This window comes from Rhinatrema bivittatum, chromosome 17 (genome assembly GCF_901001135.1).
Source record: "Rhinatrema bivittatum chromosome 17, aRhiBiv1.1, whole genome shotgun sequence".
Lineage (NCBI taxonomy): Eukaryota > Metazoa > Chordata > Amphibia > Gymnophiona > Rhinatrematidae > Rhinatrema > Rhinatrema bivittatum.
In genome coordinates this window covers 33751562-33768388 of record NC_042631.1, presented here as the reverse complement: position 1 = coordinate 33768388, position 16827 = coordinate 33751562, and the positions used below count along the sequence as shown (strand labels likewise).

Here is a 16827-nt window from a genome sequence, read left to right as displayed (position 1 = left end):
CATAAAAACATGGCTGTTCCAGCAGGCCTTGCAATAACCTATTTAGACTTTTATGCTCTTTTAATATTTATTACTTTAACTGCCTCATTATCTTTTAAAATTTTAACCATTTTTAGTTTTTATTTATGTTTTTATTTAATTTTATTATTATTATTATTATTAAGAAACTATGTTTTATACCTTTCTTTTATCTCTTTGAAATGCAAATGTTTTTAAATGGATATTTGCCCTCAAGTGTAAACCGATATGATATGTGTACATGAATGTCGGTGTATAAAATAAATAAATAAATAAAAAATAAATAAGGACTGCCAGTGGGAAGGAGGGTAAAATTACCAGCGTTTTGATGGTGAGTTTGGGACACTTGTTGCCCATAGTGCCAGTAGGGAGAGAGCAGTTCATATTTGGTGGTTGGGGGAAAGTCTGGTGGACTATTCCCATGGAGAATTGTATTAATTTACTCTCAAAATATACCTAAAAGCACATTCTTTTACGTCTTTGTTACCACAAAATAGAGTCCAATACAAAGGCCTCCATGCTGGTAGATATATCCCACACAAAAAAAGAGATTTAATTATATACCAATCAAAATTAGCCAACGAAAGGTATTCCCAAAATGTCTATTCTAACTGGGAGACATTTCCATTTGGACTGGGTCATAGGATATCACATGATGGGTTAATATTCTCTATCAGGCAATAAGTTTCCAACCTTTGGGGTCTCTGACTTGCTTTTCTGGCTTCTTGTGTTTTTCTCATTCTGTGTCCTCTTTCCTTCTCTGTCTCTTTCCTTTAGTGAATATTGTAATACTTCTCTTCAGTCTTTCTGCTCATTCCCTGATGCTCTCCTTTCCTCATTCCTCCTCCTCTTGCTCTTACTCTATCCTCCATTCCTCATTCCCTTTCTCCATTATCTTCCAGGATTCCCCCACCCCCAAATTCGAGGTCATCTCTCTCTCCCCCATCCCCAGCTCCCTCTTTTTCCAGTCCTCTTACTCTCTCTCTCTTTGTCCATTTAATACGTGGTCCCCTCGCCCACTTAGTGTTCTCCCTTTCTCCTTGCTTCCCATCTCCACATCTCTCCCCCTATTCCAAGTCCCCCTTTCCCTAATCCTGAATCACCTCTCCATATCCAACTTCCCATTACCTGGTCCTCCTGGGTCCCTCTCCATCACCTTGCATCTTATCCAGGGTCCCTTCTCCCTCTCCCTCAGGCCTTGGTCCTTTCTCTCTTCTCTTGCACTCTCCTGGCTTCCCGCCCTCCCCCCCCCCACACACACACACTTCTCCCTCTTACCCAATCCTCTTGCCCTCTCCCTCCCCCTTTATCCGTTCCCTGATATGCCCCTACTTATCCTCCCAATTCTTTCACTGCCCCAGGAAAGGCACAAGCAGCGATGCATAATATTGTGTCAATGTCCTTTGCCTCCTCCCCTAAGCATTCACCTCCTCCAGCATTTACCACCATTTTGCACTCCCCACTCCTTTTTGCATATCCCCACTTTTCCCCCTCGCCCCCGTTCAGTCTTCACCTCCCTTCCCTTCCCACAGATCATTCTTGCCTGACTGGAGCTCTGTGGGGCTCCCTACTCTGCTGTCAGTTGAGTCTAAAATTCCTGCAGCACAGACATCTAAGGCCTGGAGCCCTGACAATCCAAGCAAACAGAGCACGTCCGAGAAAAGCCCTGTGCTCTGGGCCGCAGGTGTGTGTGTGTGTGTGGCAAGTGGACGGGTGGGGAGAGGCTGGAGCAGGGAGCAGAGGCTCCTCTCCACCATTCACTGCTGCTGTGCTGGCTCCCTGCTCCTGCTCTTGCCATCTCTTGCTTATTGCTCTAACCCCTCCGTCCTAGCCAGGCAGCACTGAGGAATACTGGAGGGGAGAGGCTGGACAGGAAGCCGTGGCTCTTCTCAGCCATTCACTGCTCTATTTCAAAGCATGGTTCAGGGATAGGGGGTGGGGAAAGGGTGCTCCGTCCCTTTAGGGGTTGCACAACATTTCTCTTAGCAAACCCTAAAGGAACGCCAGAGACTGAGAGAAAAAAAAAGAGGGAACCAGCTCCGAACTAAGGCCATGTACCTAGTACACATGGCTTAAAAAAATTACAAAAAAATGAAAGGAAAACCCTATCTGGCTGTGTCTCTTATGCAGTGTCCTCCCTTATTTATTTATTTTATTTATTTAAGGGATTTCTATATACTGCGGCACGTTTAGAACATCACCTCGGTTTACAATAGAACAATTTAGCAACAGGCTTTACATAAAACATGTATGAATATAAACTACAAACAAGTATAAATATAATCTATATATATGGAATTTGTGATTAAGCAAAAATGGATGTAATCTATATAAAAGCAGTGGTTAAACATAAATACTAGGATTGGGGTGCATAAGGGTCCAATACAATAGAATGGGATAAAATTTAGAGATTAAACAGCTTCTGCGGGGAGGGAATAACTCCATAACATCAGGGAGGAACAGGCATAACTGTTAGAGGGGAAGGGGGGTATTGATAGGGGCGGGATGAAGAATTGTAGGAAATCATCTGAGGGAGGGGGAAGTTAGGCGTTAGTCAAGAGTATGCTTGTTTGAAAAGCCAGGTTTTAAGGTTTTGCTTGAATTTCTTGGGGCATGATTCCTGGCGTAGACTAGGTGGCAATTTGTTCCATAGGGCTGTTCCTGCAATGATAAAAGAGCGTTGTCTGGTGGCCACAAGTTTGGTTAGTTTGGGTGAGGGTGTATGAGCGTTCTGGTAGGTCTGTTTGGCTTGCGGAAGGTGAATTGCTACAGGAACCATTGCATACTGTGGTTATGTATGGATTTGTGTATGAGTGTGAGAGATTTATATATTATTCTGGAAGTGACTGGTAGCCAGTGAAGGAACTGGAGAACGGGTGTGATGTGCTCGTGTTGGTGTGAGTTGGAGAGTATGCTGGCAGTGGCGTTTTGTAACAGCTGCAGGGGTTGTAGTGCATTTCTTGGGAGACCAAGGAGGATAGCGTTGCAGTAGTCGAGTTTGGACAGGATAGTGGCTTGTAGTACTATGCGAAAGTCATAGGGGTGTAGGAGGGGTTTGATTCTTTTTAGGGTGTGAAGTTTAAAGAAGCCATTTGTGATGGTGGAGGAGATGAACGTTTTTAGATTGAGGTGGTTATCAATCATTACTCCAAGGCTGCGGACATGTTGGGATGTGGTGGGAGGAGGGAATTGAGCATGTGGTGTTGAGGTGTGGGAGGAGATGTTGTGGGGAGATATAATGAGTAGCTCAGTTTTAGTGGTGTTAAGAACCAGGAAGTTGTTTGAGAGCAGTTTGTTTATGTCAGAGAGTGCTGCGTTCCAAGTTTTTAAGGCATTCGGAATTGAATCATTGATGGGACTGAGGATCTGCACATCGTCCGCATAGATGAAATGTGGGAGGCCCAGTTTAGAGAGGAGTTGACAGAGTGGGAGGAGGTAAATGTTGAATAGTGTGGAGGAAAGTGAGGAGCCTTGTGGCACTCCTGGTGATAGTCTATTCGGTTTAGATTCACAGTGTCCGATTTTTACACTGTAGTGCCTTTCATCGAGGTATGATTGGAACCAAAGGAGGGGAGTACCAGAGATGCCAATTTCTTTAAGGCGCTTTAGGAGGTTGTTATGATTGACAGTGTCAAATGCAGCAGAGATATCTAAAAGGGCAAGTATATAGGATTGACCCTTGTCCAGCGCTTTGAGTATGTATTCAGAAAGGGAGATGAGGAGGGTTTCGGTGCTGTGATATCTGCGAAATCCAAATTGAGATGGGTAGAGGATGTGATGTTCACCATGTGATGTTCACCAAATCATCCCTGGTTCTTTGCATGGGGGGCCATCCTGGGCTTTTTATCCCTGAAAAAAGGGGGGTTGGGGGGGCTTCCAGATCCACTATCTGCCTTAAAATATGGGGAAAGTAAGGTGGGGGCACCACTCATGCCTCTGTGTTTGTACCACCCATCCCACCAGTCACTGCCTGCCACACGTCTGCCTCCTTTTTATTTTGGGGAAGGGGGTTCCCAGCCCCAAAAGGACAGGGGGGATGGAAAAGGGGGGGGGGGGTGAGGATCGCTGACCTTGGAAGAAGGGGGGGGGGGAACAGGGACCAAACAAGGAAGGGGGAGGGAGAAGAGAAAAAAGGGAGAGGGCGTCTCTCCGTTCCACTTCTCACCCTAAAGTGAAAAAAAATACAAATAAAAAAACTTATATGTTTAGGATTAAGGCATGGGGAGGGCAGGGAGCACAGCACCCTGTCCACTGTACACCGATGGGCGAACTGGTCCACCTGGGTCGTGCTGGCTCCCTGCTCCTGCCCCTCCCCTCCAGTATTCCTCAGTGGTTGCCGCGGGGACAGGACAGAGGGGTTAGAGCAATAGGTAAGAGATTTGAGGTACAGTCCAAAAGAACCAGAGCATGATCCCAGGGAGGAGGATTTTGCTGAGGCTTCCAGCACTGTGGCACAGAAAGAGCTTTCCCAAGGCACACTGGTTGAGAAGCACTGGCCTAAGGTAACCCCTTCCCCTGATGTTGATGGCCACCCTATAATAAGCATTTTTCCATAGATACAAAGGGTCATGTCCAATAAATGGCTTTTCCCATTTTGTATCTACAGAGGAAAACATTTCGGGTCTGCTTTCCAAGTCTTTTCTCCTGTGTGTTGTCTATGGGGGGTGGGGGGAAGAAAGTGAGTGAATCAGGCTCTAGGTATGAGCCCTAAATGCTGGACAACCAAATGTCCGTCAGCGCGCTGGGGGGCGGGGCGTGTGACGTCAGTGCCTGCTTATATAGCGGGCGGCTGGCGCAGGAGCCAAACAGACGACGAGCGCAGATCATCGGAGGGATTCGGCCCGGGCGTTCCTGCTTCAACAGTGCTTGAACGGAACGCAGCGCTTGATTCCCCCCCTCCTCGCGTACCAGCTCTAGCCTAACGCGTCGCCCTCCTCCCCGAGTCCAGGCAGCAGCTCCGCGGCCCCCACCGCCGGCCTCAGCTTGTCTTGTCGTTTCAGCCGCCCGTGCGCACTCTCCATCGGCGCCATGAGCAACCAAGTGAGGCAGAACTACCACCAGGACTGCGAGGCGGCCATCAACCGCCAGATCAACCTGGAGCTCTACGCCTCCTACGTCTATCTCTCCATGGTGAGTCGGGGGGGGGGACGCTGCGGCGGGGAGGGGGCTTGCGCGGGGGGTGGAGGAGAGTTGGCGATGGGCTGGGATTTGACGCCGGATCCCGCCCTCCCCCCCGCCCCGTGTCCTGTGTACATGGGCTCGAGCTTGACGCCCCCCTTCGCCCAGCGCCGCGTTACTGAAACCGGATCTGTCCGGGTGGGCCTGATCTGCTGCTGCGCCTCCTCCTCCGCGTGGGGATGGGGTGGCGGAGGCTGGCGGCTCTGCGCTGGAAGGCCTCGGCTGCGGGAAGGAATCGGTGTCCGACTTGTGCTTTGTCCAGCCCGGCGCTGCTTCTCCGGTATTACCTTATTCTAGGCCGCGTCTCTCTCTAATGCGGGATGGACCAACCTTCCCCCCCCCCAGCCAGTCCTGGGGGCTACGCAGGCTTAAGCTTCCTTATCTCCGGGGGACGAGCTCTAATCTTAGGTCCCCAGCCAGTATTTAGTGGGATCTGGCTTGTATGGGAAAGCAAAATGTCCGATAAAAATAACGATCTGTTAATGCAGAGCCATTGTTCAGGAATTGCCTTCTTCATGGTCCTTTTGTAAGACGCCACTGTCTGAGCTGCCATAAATAGCGCAGTGCCCTGCACGGTCCAGGCCTATTATTGAGTAATCGGTGGTTAATTGGGCTTAGGGGAGCAGATGAACAAAGTACTGACGCTAGTTTGTAACAACTAAAAGTAAGGTGCACGTCAGTGGAGAAAAGTGCTAGATGTTCACGCCCCCTTTATTTTTCAATAAACTCATTGTGCCTCCACTTGACTTCACCAGTTAGTATGTATTTCACTTCCCTCCACTATTTTAAATGCTTTTAATAAGGCAGTTCATTAAATTGTACACCAATGTGATATCTATTGATGAATGTCGGTAGAGAAAAACCATTAAATAAGCCCCGGTGAGAAGGGGACGAAGATTGGTTAACCTTGTTTTTTTTTTCTTTATTTTTCAGTCTTACTACTTTGACAGAGATGATGTTGCTCTGAAGAACTTTGCCAAGTATTTCTTGCACCAGTCACACGAGGAGCGAGAACACGCTGAGAAACTGATGAAGCTTCAGAACCAGAGGGGTGGCCGTATCTTTCTGCAGGATATCAGGGTAAGGAGACTTGGGCACGTCTGCTATATGCTGCACTGCAGGCTAACATTTCAAGCAGGCCAGGCAGATGTTCCTGACTGATAACAGGCTTACTCAGACAGCTCTTAAAATGATTAACTCAAACTTTTTTTTGGACACTTATGAACTCAACTATTTTAGTATAGCTTGACTCTTGGTGTTACCTTGTTGTACCCCCCCTCCCTTGCTTCTCAGCTATTTATTTGGCCATTCATCTCCTGGAATGACTCTCAAATGCTTCAAGTTGAGTTTCAAGTACAAGGCTGTATCAATTTCAGTCGTTATGCTGTGAGTTCTTGTTTAATGGATGCAATGCTCGGGGGGGGGGGGGGGTGTGACACATAATGGTGTGCAACCCCCCTATTGGAGCAATGATCCCTTTACTCAAGCTTTCAAAAGAATTGCTCCCTTAAAGACAATACTTGACAGCCTTGATGCTATAAACTGTCCAGCTCATGATGGATGACTAAGAAGCCCAGGGTGTTGCCCAAACATCAGCAAGAAATGAGTCTTTCAGATCAATTGGCAGTGGACTTGTTTAACTGGGGGACCAAGTGGTAGAGGATACTAATTTTGCCTTCTGCATTTAGAAACCAGACCGTGATGAGTGGGGAAGTGGGCTGGAAGCAATGGATTGTGCCCTGCAGCTGGAGAAGAGTGTAAACCAGTCACTGTTGGATCTGCACAAGTTGTCAACAGACAGGAATGACCCACATGTGAGTATTAAGATGGGAGGGTGTGGAATGTGCTTGCAGTTTCATGATCCACCCTGTTCTCCCATTAGCAGCTAGCTTACTTGATTAGTGCCAGTAACACGATTTAACAAAACTGAAGTACTTACTATAAGTGGCTAATCTTTAATTTAGGTTCCCCTTTCTGATGGGTGGAGCATCATAAGCAAAGGCAGATGTTGAAAAATGTTAAACGCCAGTTTTTAGGTTGTTGGATTGGAGAATTGTAGCAATAGACTAAAGGTACTGTGCCAGGCCACAGGAGCTAAGGCTTTCAAATCACTTTCAGTCTACCAAAACATCCTATTCTCCCCATTTAAAAGCAGGGGCTTCTGGCAGTTGTCCCTTCAATCTGTTCTGTACTTGGCTCCACAGCTGTAAATGCTAGGACTTGTTCTTTCAGCAAATTAGGAAGGCTTCACAAGCTATTAATGTAACAACTTGCCAAACTTTTTTTTTTTTTTTGTAAGAGGGAGTAGGTGTTGTCAGTGGATGTTTTACAAGACTGCTTTCACGTGCTAGTTAAAATAGTTTTTGGCCTGGCTCACTGGCTGTACTCTGTACTACAATGCACAGGGACCGGCTCAGTTGGCAAAGGCAGATCTGCTGAGAAGGGGCATAGGTTCTCACACAATAGCAACTGAAGTGGCTGGATTTAGGGCCCATGACAAAGAACAGTTGACTGTACTAAAGTTGGGAGGCAAGGAGTAATCCCCAGCAAGTTGTAAAGACAGCCCTGGTACTAAACTTCAAGCCCAAAGGAGCAGGAGGCTACTAGCTTCAAAACTAATATTGGCAGTAAGGAGGTGGAGGGGGGTTAGACACAGGTAAGTGCCATCAAAATGAGGGATGCTTCATTGCTGGCAGCAAACAAAGCAGGGCTTCTCTGGCAGAAGCAGGATGGTAGCCCTCACATGGGTGGCATGGGAGAACATGCCATTGTTTCTAGGACTGACTGCTTCACTGGGTATGCCCACACATGTACTTCAGTCCTTCTGCAGAGCCTTGGTCATGATGTATGGGCCTCACTCTAACTTCTGGGCCTCTTAAACTTTTTTGCTGGATAACAGGATTGTCACAAGGTCCTGTTGTAGCTTTGCCTAGTTAATGTGCTTGGCTATTCTGTAGCAGTGTGCTGTTGGTGCCTACCACCATAAATATTGATACTCAGAATTAATCATATGGATAAACTCTTAAGTCAGTCCGTTGGCTCTCAAGTAGCCTGGTGGTTCTGTCACTAGGTGTTTAGAATCCTGACAGCTTTCAGCATATGTAGCTTTTAATCCTCCTTCAGGACCTGTTGGCTACTGTTACATTGGAGTAGCTTTGTATGTGCCTGATCTGTATTGACTCAATAGGCTCTTCATACTCCAACCAGTATACAAAAACTGTTTGGCCAGATAGTCTTGCCAGCTTTAGTATAATACTCTGAAACCTGTCTTGCTGTCCATTTAGTTGTGTGACTTCCTGGAGAATCACTACCTGGATGAGCAAGTGAAGGCCATAAAGGAGCTTGGTGACCATGTGACCAACCTGCGCAGGATGGGAGCCCCACAGAATGGCATGGCAGAGTACCTGTTTGACAAGCACACCCTAGGGGAAGAGGCAAGCTAAATGGGGTGCCTGTCCAGACCTACAAGCCAGCCTGCTTCCAATTGCATGAGCCTGTACCTTTGATATTGGCGACTTCTGAAGAGTAGAGTTCTACTCGTGTGCTGTAACTTTTGCATCCAATAAAATTGATTTCTGGTTTCTGCTGTGTACCTTGTGCTTAAGATGTCTTATGACCAGTTCTAGAATAAGGTAAACATTCTAAGTGTAGCAGACTTAGTCCAGTTGAAGTAAGCTGTGCAAACTGCATCCATTAATGGAGTGTTAACTTCTACCCTGTTCCTTTTGGTCTTGTATATCTGAGGCATACTGCTGCACTCAGTCCTGTACAGGATGCAGCACAAGATTATAGTAACACCTCAAGATACAAAGGGTCATCTCCCATACTAAGACTCAAATTCCCATTGGGTCTTAATGGCAAGTTGGCACCAGTTAGAGTAGCTGACTTAAGTATTCCCAAGGAGACATTCTACAAATTGCTATAGGTTAGGCTCCACCTCTGGCCTGTTTCTCTCTCTCTCTCTCTCTCTCTCTCTTTCCTCCCGCCCCCCCCTCTTGGGAGCAGGGTATAATACACTCCTCCTTCCTAGGATGAAACCCTACGTTTGAGTAGTCTAAGGAACTTCCCTCTACATAAAGCAGGTCATTTACTTGCATAATATCTAGGATGAGTTCCTAAAATGACAAGAACACTTCCCTGACATTTAGCTTTACTGTAATTAAAACTACAGTGCTTTTAGATTATGTAAGCTTACTCCAACAGCCTGCTGTTAGGAAGCAAGTGGGTAGCCCTGCAGCTGCTCTGTATTTAATGGGAACTTGGTGTCAGGCTCCATCTTGCTCAGCAGGGGTGCATACAGCTACTATTCTTGTAGTTGCATCAGTGCACGTGTGTAGATTGATGCAGGTCTTCACTTACTCTTGCAATAAAGTGTCCTGTTTACAGCAATCTTAAGGTAGTCTCTGCATACTGCAGCCATCTGACTTTCGGTACATTCAGGAGCTAGAAGGCTACACAATTAGTACATGCAATAGAGCTGTCATTAGCTACACACTAACAAGGTGTTTATTATTGTCAGACAACTTTAGTGACTTATTCCAGGGAGGCCTGATGTATTCTGACTGTAAGACACCTGGTCTTTAACTCAGCTGAGTTAATCTTCTCACAGATCATTGGAACACAAAGTTGTAAAATCTCTGTATTTTACCAAATGCACTGGGACTGTTTGGTTCTTTGACCTATTTTCTTCTGTGCTTTGCTACCTGTAGTGTATAACAGACTGCCTTCTGGGAGGAAATCATATGGTAATAAAGTGACTCGTTTCCTGTTCTAAAATGAGACTTGATAGGCATTACTATAGCTGCTCTACCAGGGCTTGATACCAGCCTGCTGGGATATTTGTTACTGTAAAAATAGCAACAAAGACTATTGTAACCTTGTATGGGTCTTTAGAAATGGTTTTGTAAATAAAATAGTGTGATTCATCAACCTGTTATGCTGTCCAATGTGGTGAGTGACTGTAATATTGGCTGGAGGGTAAGTTTTTTTGGCTAGACATTTTGTGAAGCTTCATGTCAGCTTAGACCTGAATTCCACCTCTGCTGCTTAGTTACCACTAACGTGTCAGTTTTCAGGATATAAAAACTCCAACTTAAGCTTTATTTTCATACATATGAGAAAGCTATGGCTATCCTAAAAAGCAGACCTATTAGAGGTACAGAAGAATCAGATTAGGGAGTTTAACTTTAAGCCAGTAAAAATTTCCTTATCTAGACCAGTCAAGTGGCATTCATCTTGTGCCAGCAGAAAGAGAACAAAAGCTCATATCTAACTTCATTCCCCTTAGGCTGAAGGCAGCACCAGACACTTATCTCTATTTTTCTGTCTCAAGCAGATGGTGCAGGAAGGTAGTGCACTGTCAGGAAGGCTAAAGGCCCAGGCTCCTGGTGCAGCTTAAGCCAAATTCCCTATACATACCCAGATCAGTCCAGATGCCTGGGTTTTGCCTCCCCTCCAGCAGATGGAGACAGAAATTTTTCAAAACAAACCCTGGCATATATACCAAGGTGCCTCCCTCAGTCTTACTGTCTCCAGCAGATGGCAGAGGTGCAAAATCCACAGTCTCTTTTGATTTGAAAAAAAAAATTAGGAATAGTTAGGGACTTCTGTTCCTTTTTGGTTAAAAAAAAAAAAAAAAGGCCTGTTAGTCTCCGAGGGGGTTGGCAGGTCCTGAGGGGACAATCCTCCCTGGTCGAGGCAGCTGCTCAAGAGGGATGTCCCTGGTAGGATAGATTCTCCCTCTCTTCAGAAAGAGAGAATGCCTCAGTGGGGCAACTTAATTCCAGGGCATGACTTCCTGCAGCTCTATCTGAAGGAGAATCCAATATTCCTGGATAGGATCTCAGTATGAGACACCTGATTCCAGCCTTAAGGAGGCCAAGATAAGGAAGGATATATGTTCCCAGGGAAGAGAACAATATGTTGTTGGATCATGTAGGGCATGTCCTTGTTTTGTGAGTCACAATTGAGGATGGAAGCACAACATTCAGGAACTCCCTTGATGGCAATATTGTCTGTACTTAGTGATCCTTTTTTTTATTTTTTATTTTATAGTCTCTCCCTGGCACCTGTGTGCAAATGCTTTTGTGATTAATGTCCTGTGATGGGTCCACATTCATCGGAGGAGGCCATGGTGACCTTCCCCACAACTAACAGTGTGCTGGGGGGGGTGGGAACTCAAACTTATGCAGGGACCTGCTGCTCCTGGATGGATTCGCTGTTGGCAAGTCTTGCACGGTGGTGGTAAGAGGTGCTAGAAGCTGCTTCAGTTAGATCCCCTTGTGGCCTGCCCAGGCTAGTTCAAATTGGGGCTTCTCGGAAGCTGCCCCCACAAAGTGATGGCCATTGCAATCTCTGCCTTTTTGTCCAGTTTTACCCAATCGAAGAGAGAACTGCCCTTTTGGGGTTAGTCCTTTAGAGATCAGAGGCTGGCTCGGGGTGCTTATTGGAAGCCCTTCCAAAGCCCCCACTATGCTTGGGCAGCTCTCTCCCTCCTTGTTGCGGGCTGCTGTGTACGCGACCTGCCTATTTTTGGTGACTAAATCTGTTCTGGGTGGTCAGACACCAAGGGGCCTTCCTTGTCACTCTCAGCATAGGCCTGGTTAAGTCAGGTTTTGGGGCTCCATCCCTCCCTTGCAAAGAAGTCAAGGATGTAGTACTATTTATTTCAGATCTGCCTGAAAGGGCTGCGAGGTCTCCAGGTCCCCATGCAAAATGGCATCTCTCTTCTTAGGCAGTTCCCCACACAGATACCCAGGGGCATTCCCCCTTATCTCTTACAGGGGGTACTACCAGATCCTGGATCCCTTACTGAAAGCTCTCAGGCTGCCCTCTTGTGCTAACCAGGAGCCCGTACCTTCAGATCACCCCACGCGTGGTTCCATTCTGCAGCTCCTAGGCTCCAGGGTAAGAGACTTGAATGAAGTACCTTGGATGCACACCCACATACATCTTGGGAAGTTTGAAGTAGCTTGATCAGATGGCTTTTCATAGTTGTCTCTTGCAGGGAATGGCTATTTTGCACTATAGTCATAAGCCTTATAGTTTACAGAGGGGAGTTATGATTCGAGGCAGCTGAAGTAGAGACACGAGTCCTAGAGGCGAATCAACAGGTCTAGGTCTACGCTGAGGACCAAAGCCTAGTGCATCACCAATTCTGGCCCCTAGCTCTGGAGAAAGCAGCCTAGGTGGTGGTGGTCAATGTAACAGCATTATCTAATGTGAATAAGTTGAGGGAATCTAGTCGCCCTACCCTGTTAAGTAAGTCAGATTTAATCTAGGACCGAGTTCATCTGCAGGATTTAGCAACAGCTGATATGGCTGACACTTATCATTGTATAGATAGATGTTTTCAGCTAACTATCTTGAGACCCTAGTGTAAGGGCTGGCAGAAGATGGCTTTACCCTACTAAGGTGTTAGGTGGGCCACCTGCTTAAGTGGATTTCAAATCAGCCCAGTGAAGCTCCAAGACAAGCAAGTCCTTAAGGGTTGAAATAGAAAAGCAGAAGCTTGGATATCCTGGTAGAACCAGGTGTGTTCCCACCGAAAACCTGGACATTCCCTGGACCGAATTGTGAAAGTGAAATCAAGGCTGCTCCTTCACCTTTTTCCTCGGTCTGAGGATTCTTCCCTAGAAGAACCCTTTCATTCTCTTTTACATCCTTGGCTGTTGAGAGAACCAGGCTACATCGTAAGGATACTTAGTGTTGGGGATTACAGTCTTCAGTGGCACAAAAGAAAATCGCATAGCCTACCTGATTTGGCTTTTGGAATTTCTGCAAGGTCAGTTTACAGAGGAGACAGTATTTCCCTTTGAGGGATCCATTCCTTCAATCTTGTCCTTCCAACAGTGGAAGGCATAACCAACAAATCTCACAAAGTGCAGAGACCTGTTGTGGCTTGCTGCAAGGGACATGCTCAAGGAAGCTCCCTTGCTATTCTCTCAAATGTGATACTATCTTCCGTGAAGTCAAGATGCACTTCCTCTGTATGGGAAGTCTCCTTGACTTTGAGCTTAGGTTTGAAGAGATCTGACTTCCCTTCCTCTCAAGTCTCGTATGGTAACATCTCTGAGCCATGTTCCTGAAGTCGGCTTCTTTGGTGACCTTTGGTAATTGTAAAGGAAAGGGTATCTCTGCACCTAATACTTTTCCTCTTCTAAGGGTAGTGCTTCACTTGTGTCAGAATTGGGCTTTTCTCACTTGTGATGGTGAGAAAGATGTATGATGTAGGCTAGGACAGGGACGGCCATTCTTAAGTCCGTTGTAGGTCATAGAAACATGATGACAGAAAAAGACCGTATGGCCCATCCAGACCTCCCATCTGTCCAATTATGTTATGTTTGCTGGCTGGTGGGCTGCCCCCACGAGCTGGTTCGCTCACCCTTCGCTGCCAGTCTGGGGAAGTCTGCCACCACCGGGATTCTTCACAGCCAGAAGCCGCCTCTCCAACTTCCCCCAGCGCGCACAGGACTCAGCCCTCCTTAAAAAGCCCATAGCAGGAAAGTCCCACCGGCACCTATTGATGATGTCAGGCCTTTGCCCTATAAAGGTTCTCCATTGGCATTCACACAATGTCTCAACAATGGATCAACTACCTCCAGGTAGTGCCGCCTGCCTTGACCACAACCTAACTACGGAACCTTTTCTAGCCTTCACCAGAGACACTCGCCTGCAGCTCCTGGAACCTGAAGGTTCAAACCGTGGGAAAAGGAGCTGGTATAGGTATAGTCTGTGAACCATCTTCCACCAGTTGGCAGTGAGGACTTACTGGGCCTTCCCTGTACTTTGTATCTCACTCCAACACAAAGTTCCACAACTTTTAACAAATTCATTTAGCATTTTAATTCTCATCACTTCCTTAAAGAACTCCTATATTTATCCTGTGCTTTCTTGAGTCCAGATACTGTTTTTGTCTCCATCCCTTCCACTGGGAGGCTGTTCCAGACATCCACCACCCTCTCTGTAAAGAAATATTTCCTAAGATTATTCCTGAGTCTACCCCTTTTCATCTTCATCTCATGACCCCTCGTTTTAGAACTTTCCATTGAAAATTGCTCACCTCTTGTGCATGGAAACCTTTGAAATATTTGAATGTCTTTATCATATCTCCCCTATATCACCTTTCCTGTAGGATATACATGTTTGGATCTTTAAGTCTAATCCCATATGTTTTAGAACAAAGATCACTGACCTTTGAGATGTTTGTAGATGGCCAGCTTATTTTTGGATAGGTTTGATGTGTCTTATTGTAGCACAGTGGTTTCTAAGGCATTGATTTCAGGAAGACTCAAGGAGATGAATGCTTTGGCCTATTCCAGCAAGAGTTTGCAGGTCCCAGAGGGCCAGCAATCCCACTCGACAAGGGTGCAGAACTCCTCGTAGGTAGAATCAGAAACTGTCTTTCCAGAGGATAATGACAGGGAAGCACCCTTATTTCCATTACATCCGTGTTCAAAGCACCTCAGTATAGATGTCTAGGCTGGGAGAGGCTACGCCTTGGATGCAGGAATCCTGAGAGCTATCGTGACTTCCTCCTGGCCAGTCTGGATGAACCTTGGGTACATTCCACTTGTCTGGACTGGTCTGGTATGGATGATAAGAATGTGAAATTTACATTTCTATAGGGCTACACAACATATGCAGTGCTATACAAACACATAAAAAGGCAGTTCCTTTTCTGTAGAGCTTACAATCTAATAAGATGAACAATCAGGGCAAGAGACTTGGGGCATTTAATAAAGTAAGATCGTGATTAAAAAAATTTAGCTAATGAGGCTAAAAGCGTCAATCAGGCCCAATATTTAAAAGCATCCTAAAAAAGGTGGGTCTTTAAACGGGATTTAAACAAGGCGAGAGAAGGAGCATGATGCACCATCTTAGGAACTCTATTCCAAAATTATAGCCAGGTGGAAAGCATGGAGCCAGGAATTGGCTGTAGAGGAGAAGGGCACAGATAGGAGTGACTTGTCTGATGAGTGGAGTACATGAGGAGGGGAACTTGTAGGTGAGTAAGAGGAGCTTGAACTATATGCAGGAGCAGATAAGGAACCAATACAGTGACTTCAGAAGATTGTTACTTGGTTTAGCATCTTTGTCCAAATATAAGTCGTGCAGCTGAATTTAGGGGATATTGTAATGGAGAGAGATGTCTTGCTGGGACACATGAGAAGCAGGATGCAATAGTTTAAGCAGGAGATGAGAGAGTGGATAAAGGTTCTGGTTGTGTGTTCAGAAAGGAAGGGATGTTATAGAGAAAGAAATGGTACGTTTTAGCAAAGTTTTGGATTTGTGTAGAGAAGGAAAGAGAGAGGTCAAAGATGACTCCTAGGTTATGGGCTGATGGGACCCAGGAGGATGATCGTGTTATCCACAGCAATAGAGAAAGGAGGAAGAGGGGAGGTGGGCTTGGGGAAAACATAAGGAGCTTTGTCTTGGCTATGTTGAGTTTAAGGTGGTGGTGAGATATCCTGGCAACAATGTTAGGCAAGCAGGCTGAGAACCAGGACTGGATTCCTGATGAAATTTCTGATGTCGCTAGATAAATCTGGGAGTCATTAGCATATAGATGATATTGAAAGCCATGAAAGGAAATCATAGAACCAAGGGAATTGGTATATTATTATTATTATGTTTTTCTTTTACCCATCCTTTTATTAATAATTTTATTTTATATTGAATATGTTACTGTATTTTAACCTCCATAATTATTGTTTTTTATGATGTAAACCGTTGTGATGTTTCTTGCAAATGACGGTATACAAATTTTTTTAATAAATAAATAAATAAAATAAAATATAGGGAGAAGAGAAGAAGGCCCAGGACAGCACCCTGAGGCACACCAATTGAAAATGGGATGTTAGTAGAGGAAAAACTGCCAGAGGAAATACTAAAAGAGTGATGGGAGAGGTAAGACGAGAACCAAGACAAGACAGAGTCCTGAAATCCAAGTGAGGACAGAGTATCAAGGAGCAGATGGTGATCAAGTCAAGGAGGATAAGAACTGAATAAAGGCCTTTGGCTTTAGCTATAAACAGGTCATTGGGACTTTGGCAAGGGTTTTTTCAGTTGAATGTAGAGCATGAAAACCAAACTTGAGTGAAACAAGAATGACTTGAGATGTAAGAAAGTCAAGACAGCGGTGGTGAGCAGCAAGGTCAAGTAGTTTAGAGGCAAAAGGGAGGAGGGAGGTGGCATGATAATTGGCGGGACAGGTAGGGTCCCGTGAAGGTTTTTTCAAAGAAGCCCTCGTGATCAAGGGCTTTCCAGTCTGGCAAATTCAGAAAACTGACAGCAAATACGATGCTGCCCACTCTGAAGGTAATGGCTTCATCATGACTTTGGTGTAGGGAATTATCTAATTCCTGGGTTAGTGACCATGGAGTGAAGTTTCTTGGCTGCATCAGGTTCTGGTGGTGGTGGTGATTTGGAAACCAAAACGAACAATTGCCTTTGGTTGTCTTAGTTTTGTCTTAGGATGCTAAAAGCAGAACCTGACCCTTATAGGGGGCTGTGAATTCAGATTTTCTTCTCTGTCTCCTTCTGCTGGCAGGGGGGACATAACACACTTGTCTGGATTGGCATAGCAGGACCAAAGGAAAGGACATTAACAGGCAAACTTAAATTTCATGT

The 16827-nt window shown here is 45.7% G+C and overlaps 1 protein-coding gene across 1 annotated transcript; it reads left to right on the top strand.

The window, feature by feature from the left end:
- The first annotated feature begins 4809 nt into the window (after positions 1-4809).
- Positions 4810-8786, top strand: FTH1 (ferritin heavy chain 1). Its single transcript, XM_029582686.1, has 4 exons — positions 4810-5148; positions 6130-6276; positions 6885-7010; positions 8481-8786. The coding sequence occupies exons 1-4, from the start codon at positions 5047-5049 to the stop codon at positions 8637-8639; spliced, it is 534 nt and encodes a 177-aa protein (XP_029438546.1). The 5' UTR covers positions 4810-5046; the 3' UTR covers positions 8640-8786.
- The last annotated feature ends 8041 nt before the right edge of the window (positions 8787-16827 follow it).

Excerpts from the sequence above, each read along its gene's own strand:
- FTH1 (XM_029582686.1), top strand. The coding sequence starts at position 5,047 with ATGAGCAACCAAGTGAGGCAGAACTACCACCAGGACTGCGAGGCGGCC. Across the intron at positions 5,149-6,129 it reads CCTACGTCTATCTCTCCATG|TCTTACTACTTTGACAGAGA; the intron begins GTGAGTCGGGGG and ends TTTATTTTTCAG. Across the intron at positions 6,277-6,884 it reads TCTTTCTGCAGGATATCAGG|AAACCAGACCGTGATGAGTG; the intron begins GTAAGGAGACTT and ends TTCTGCATTTAG.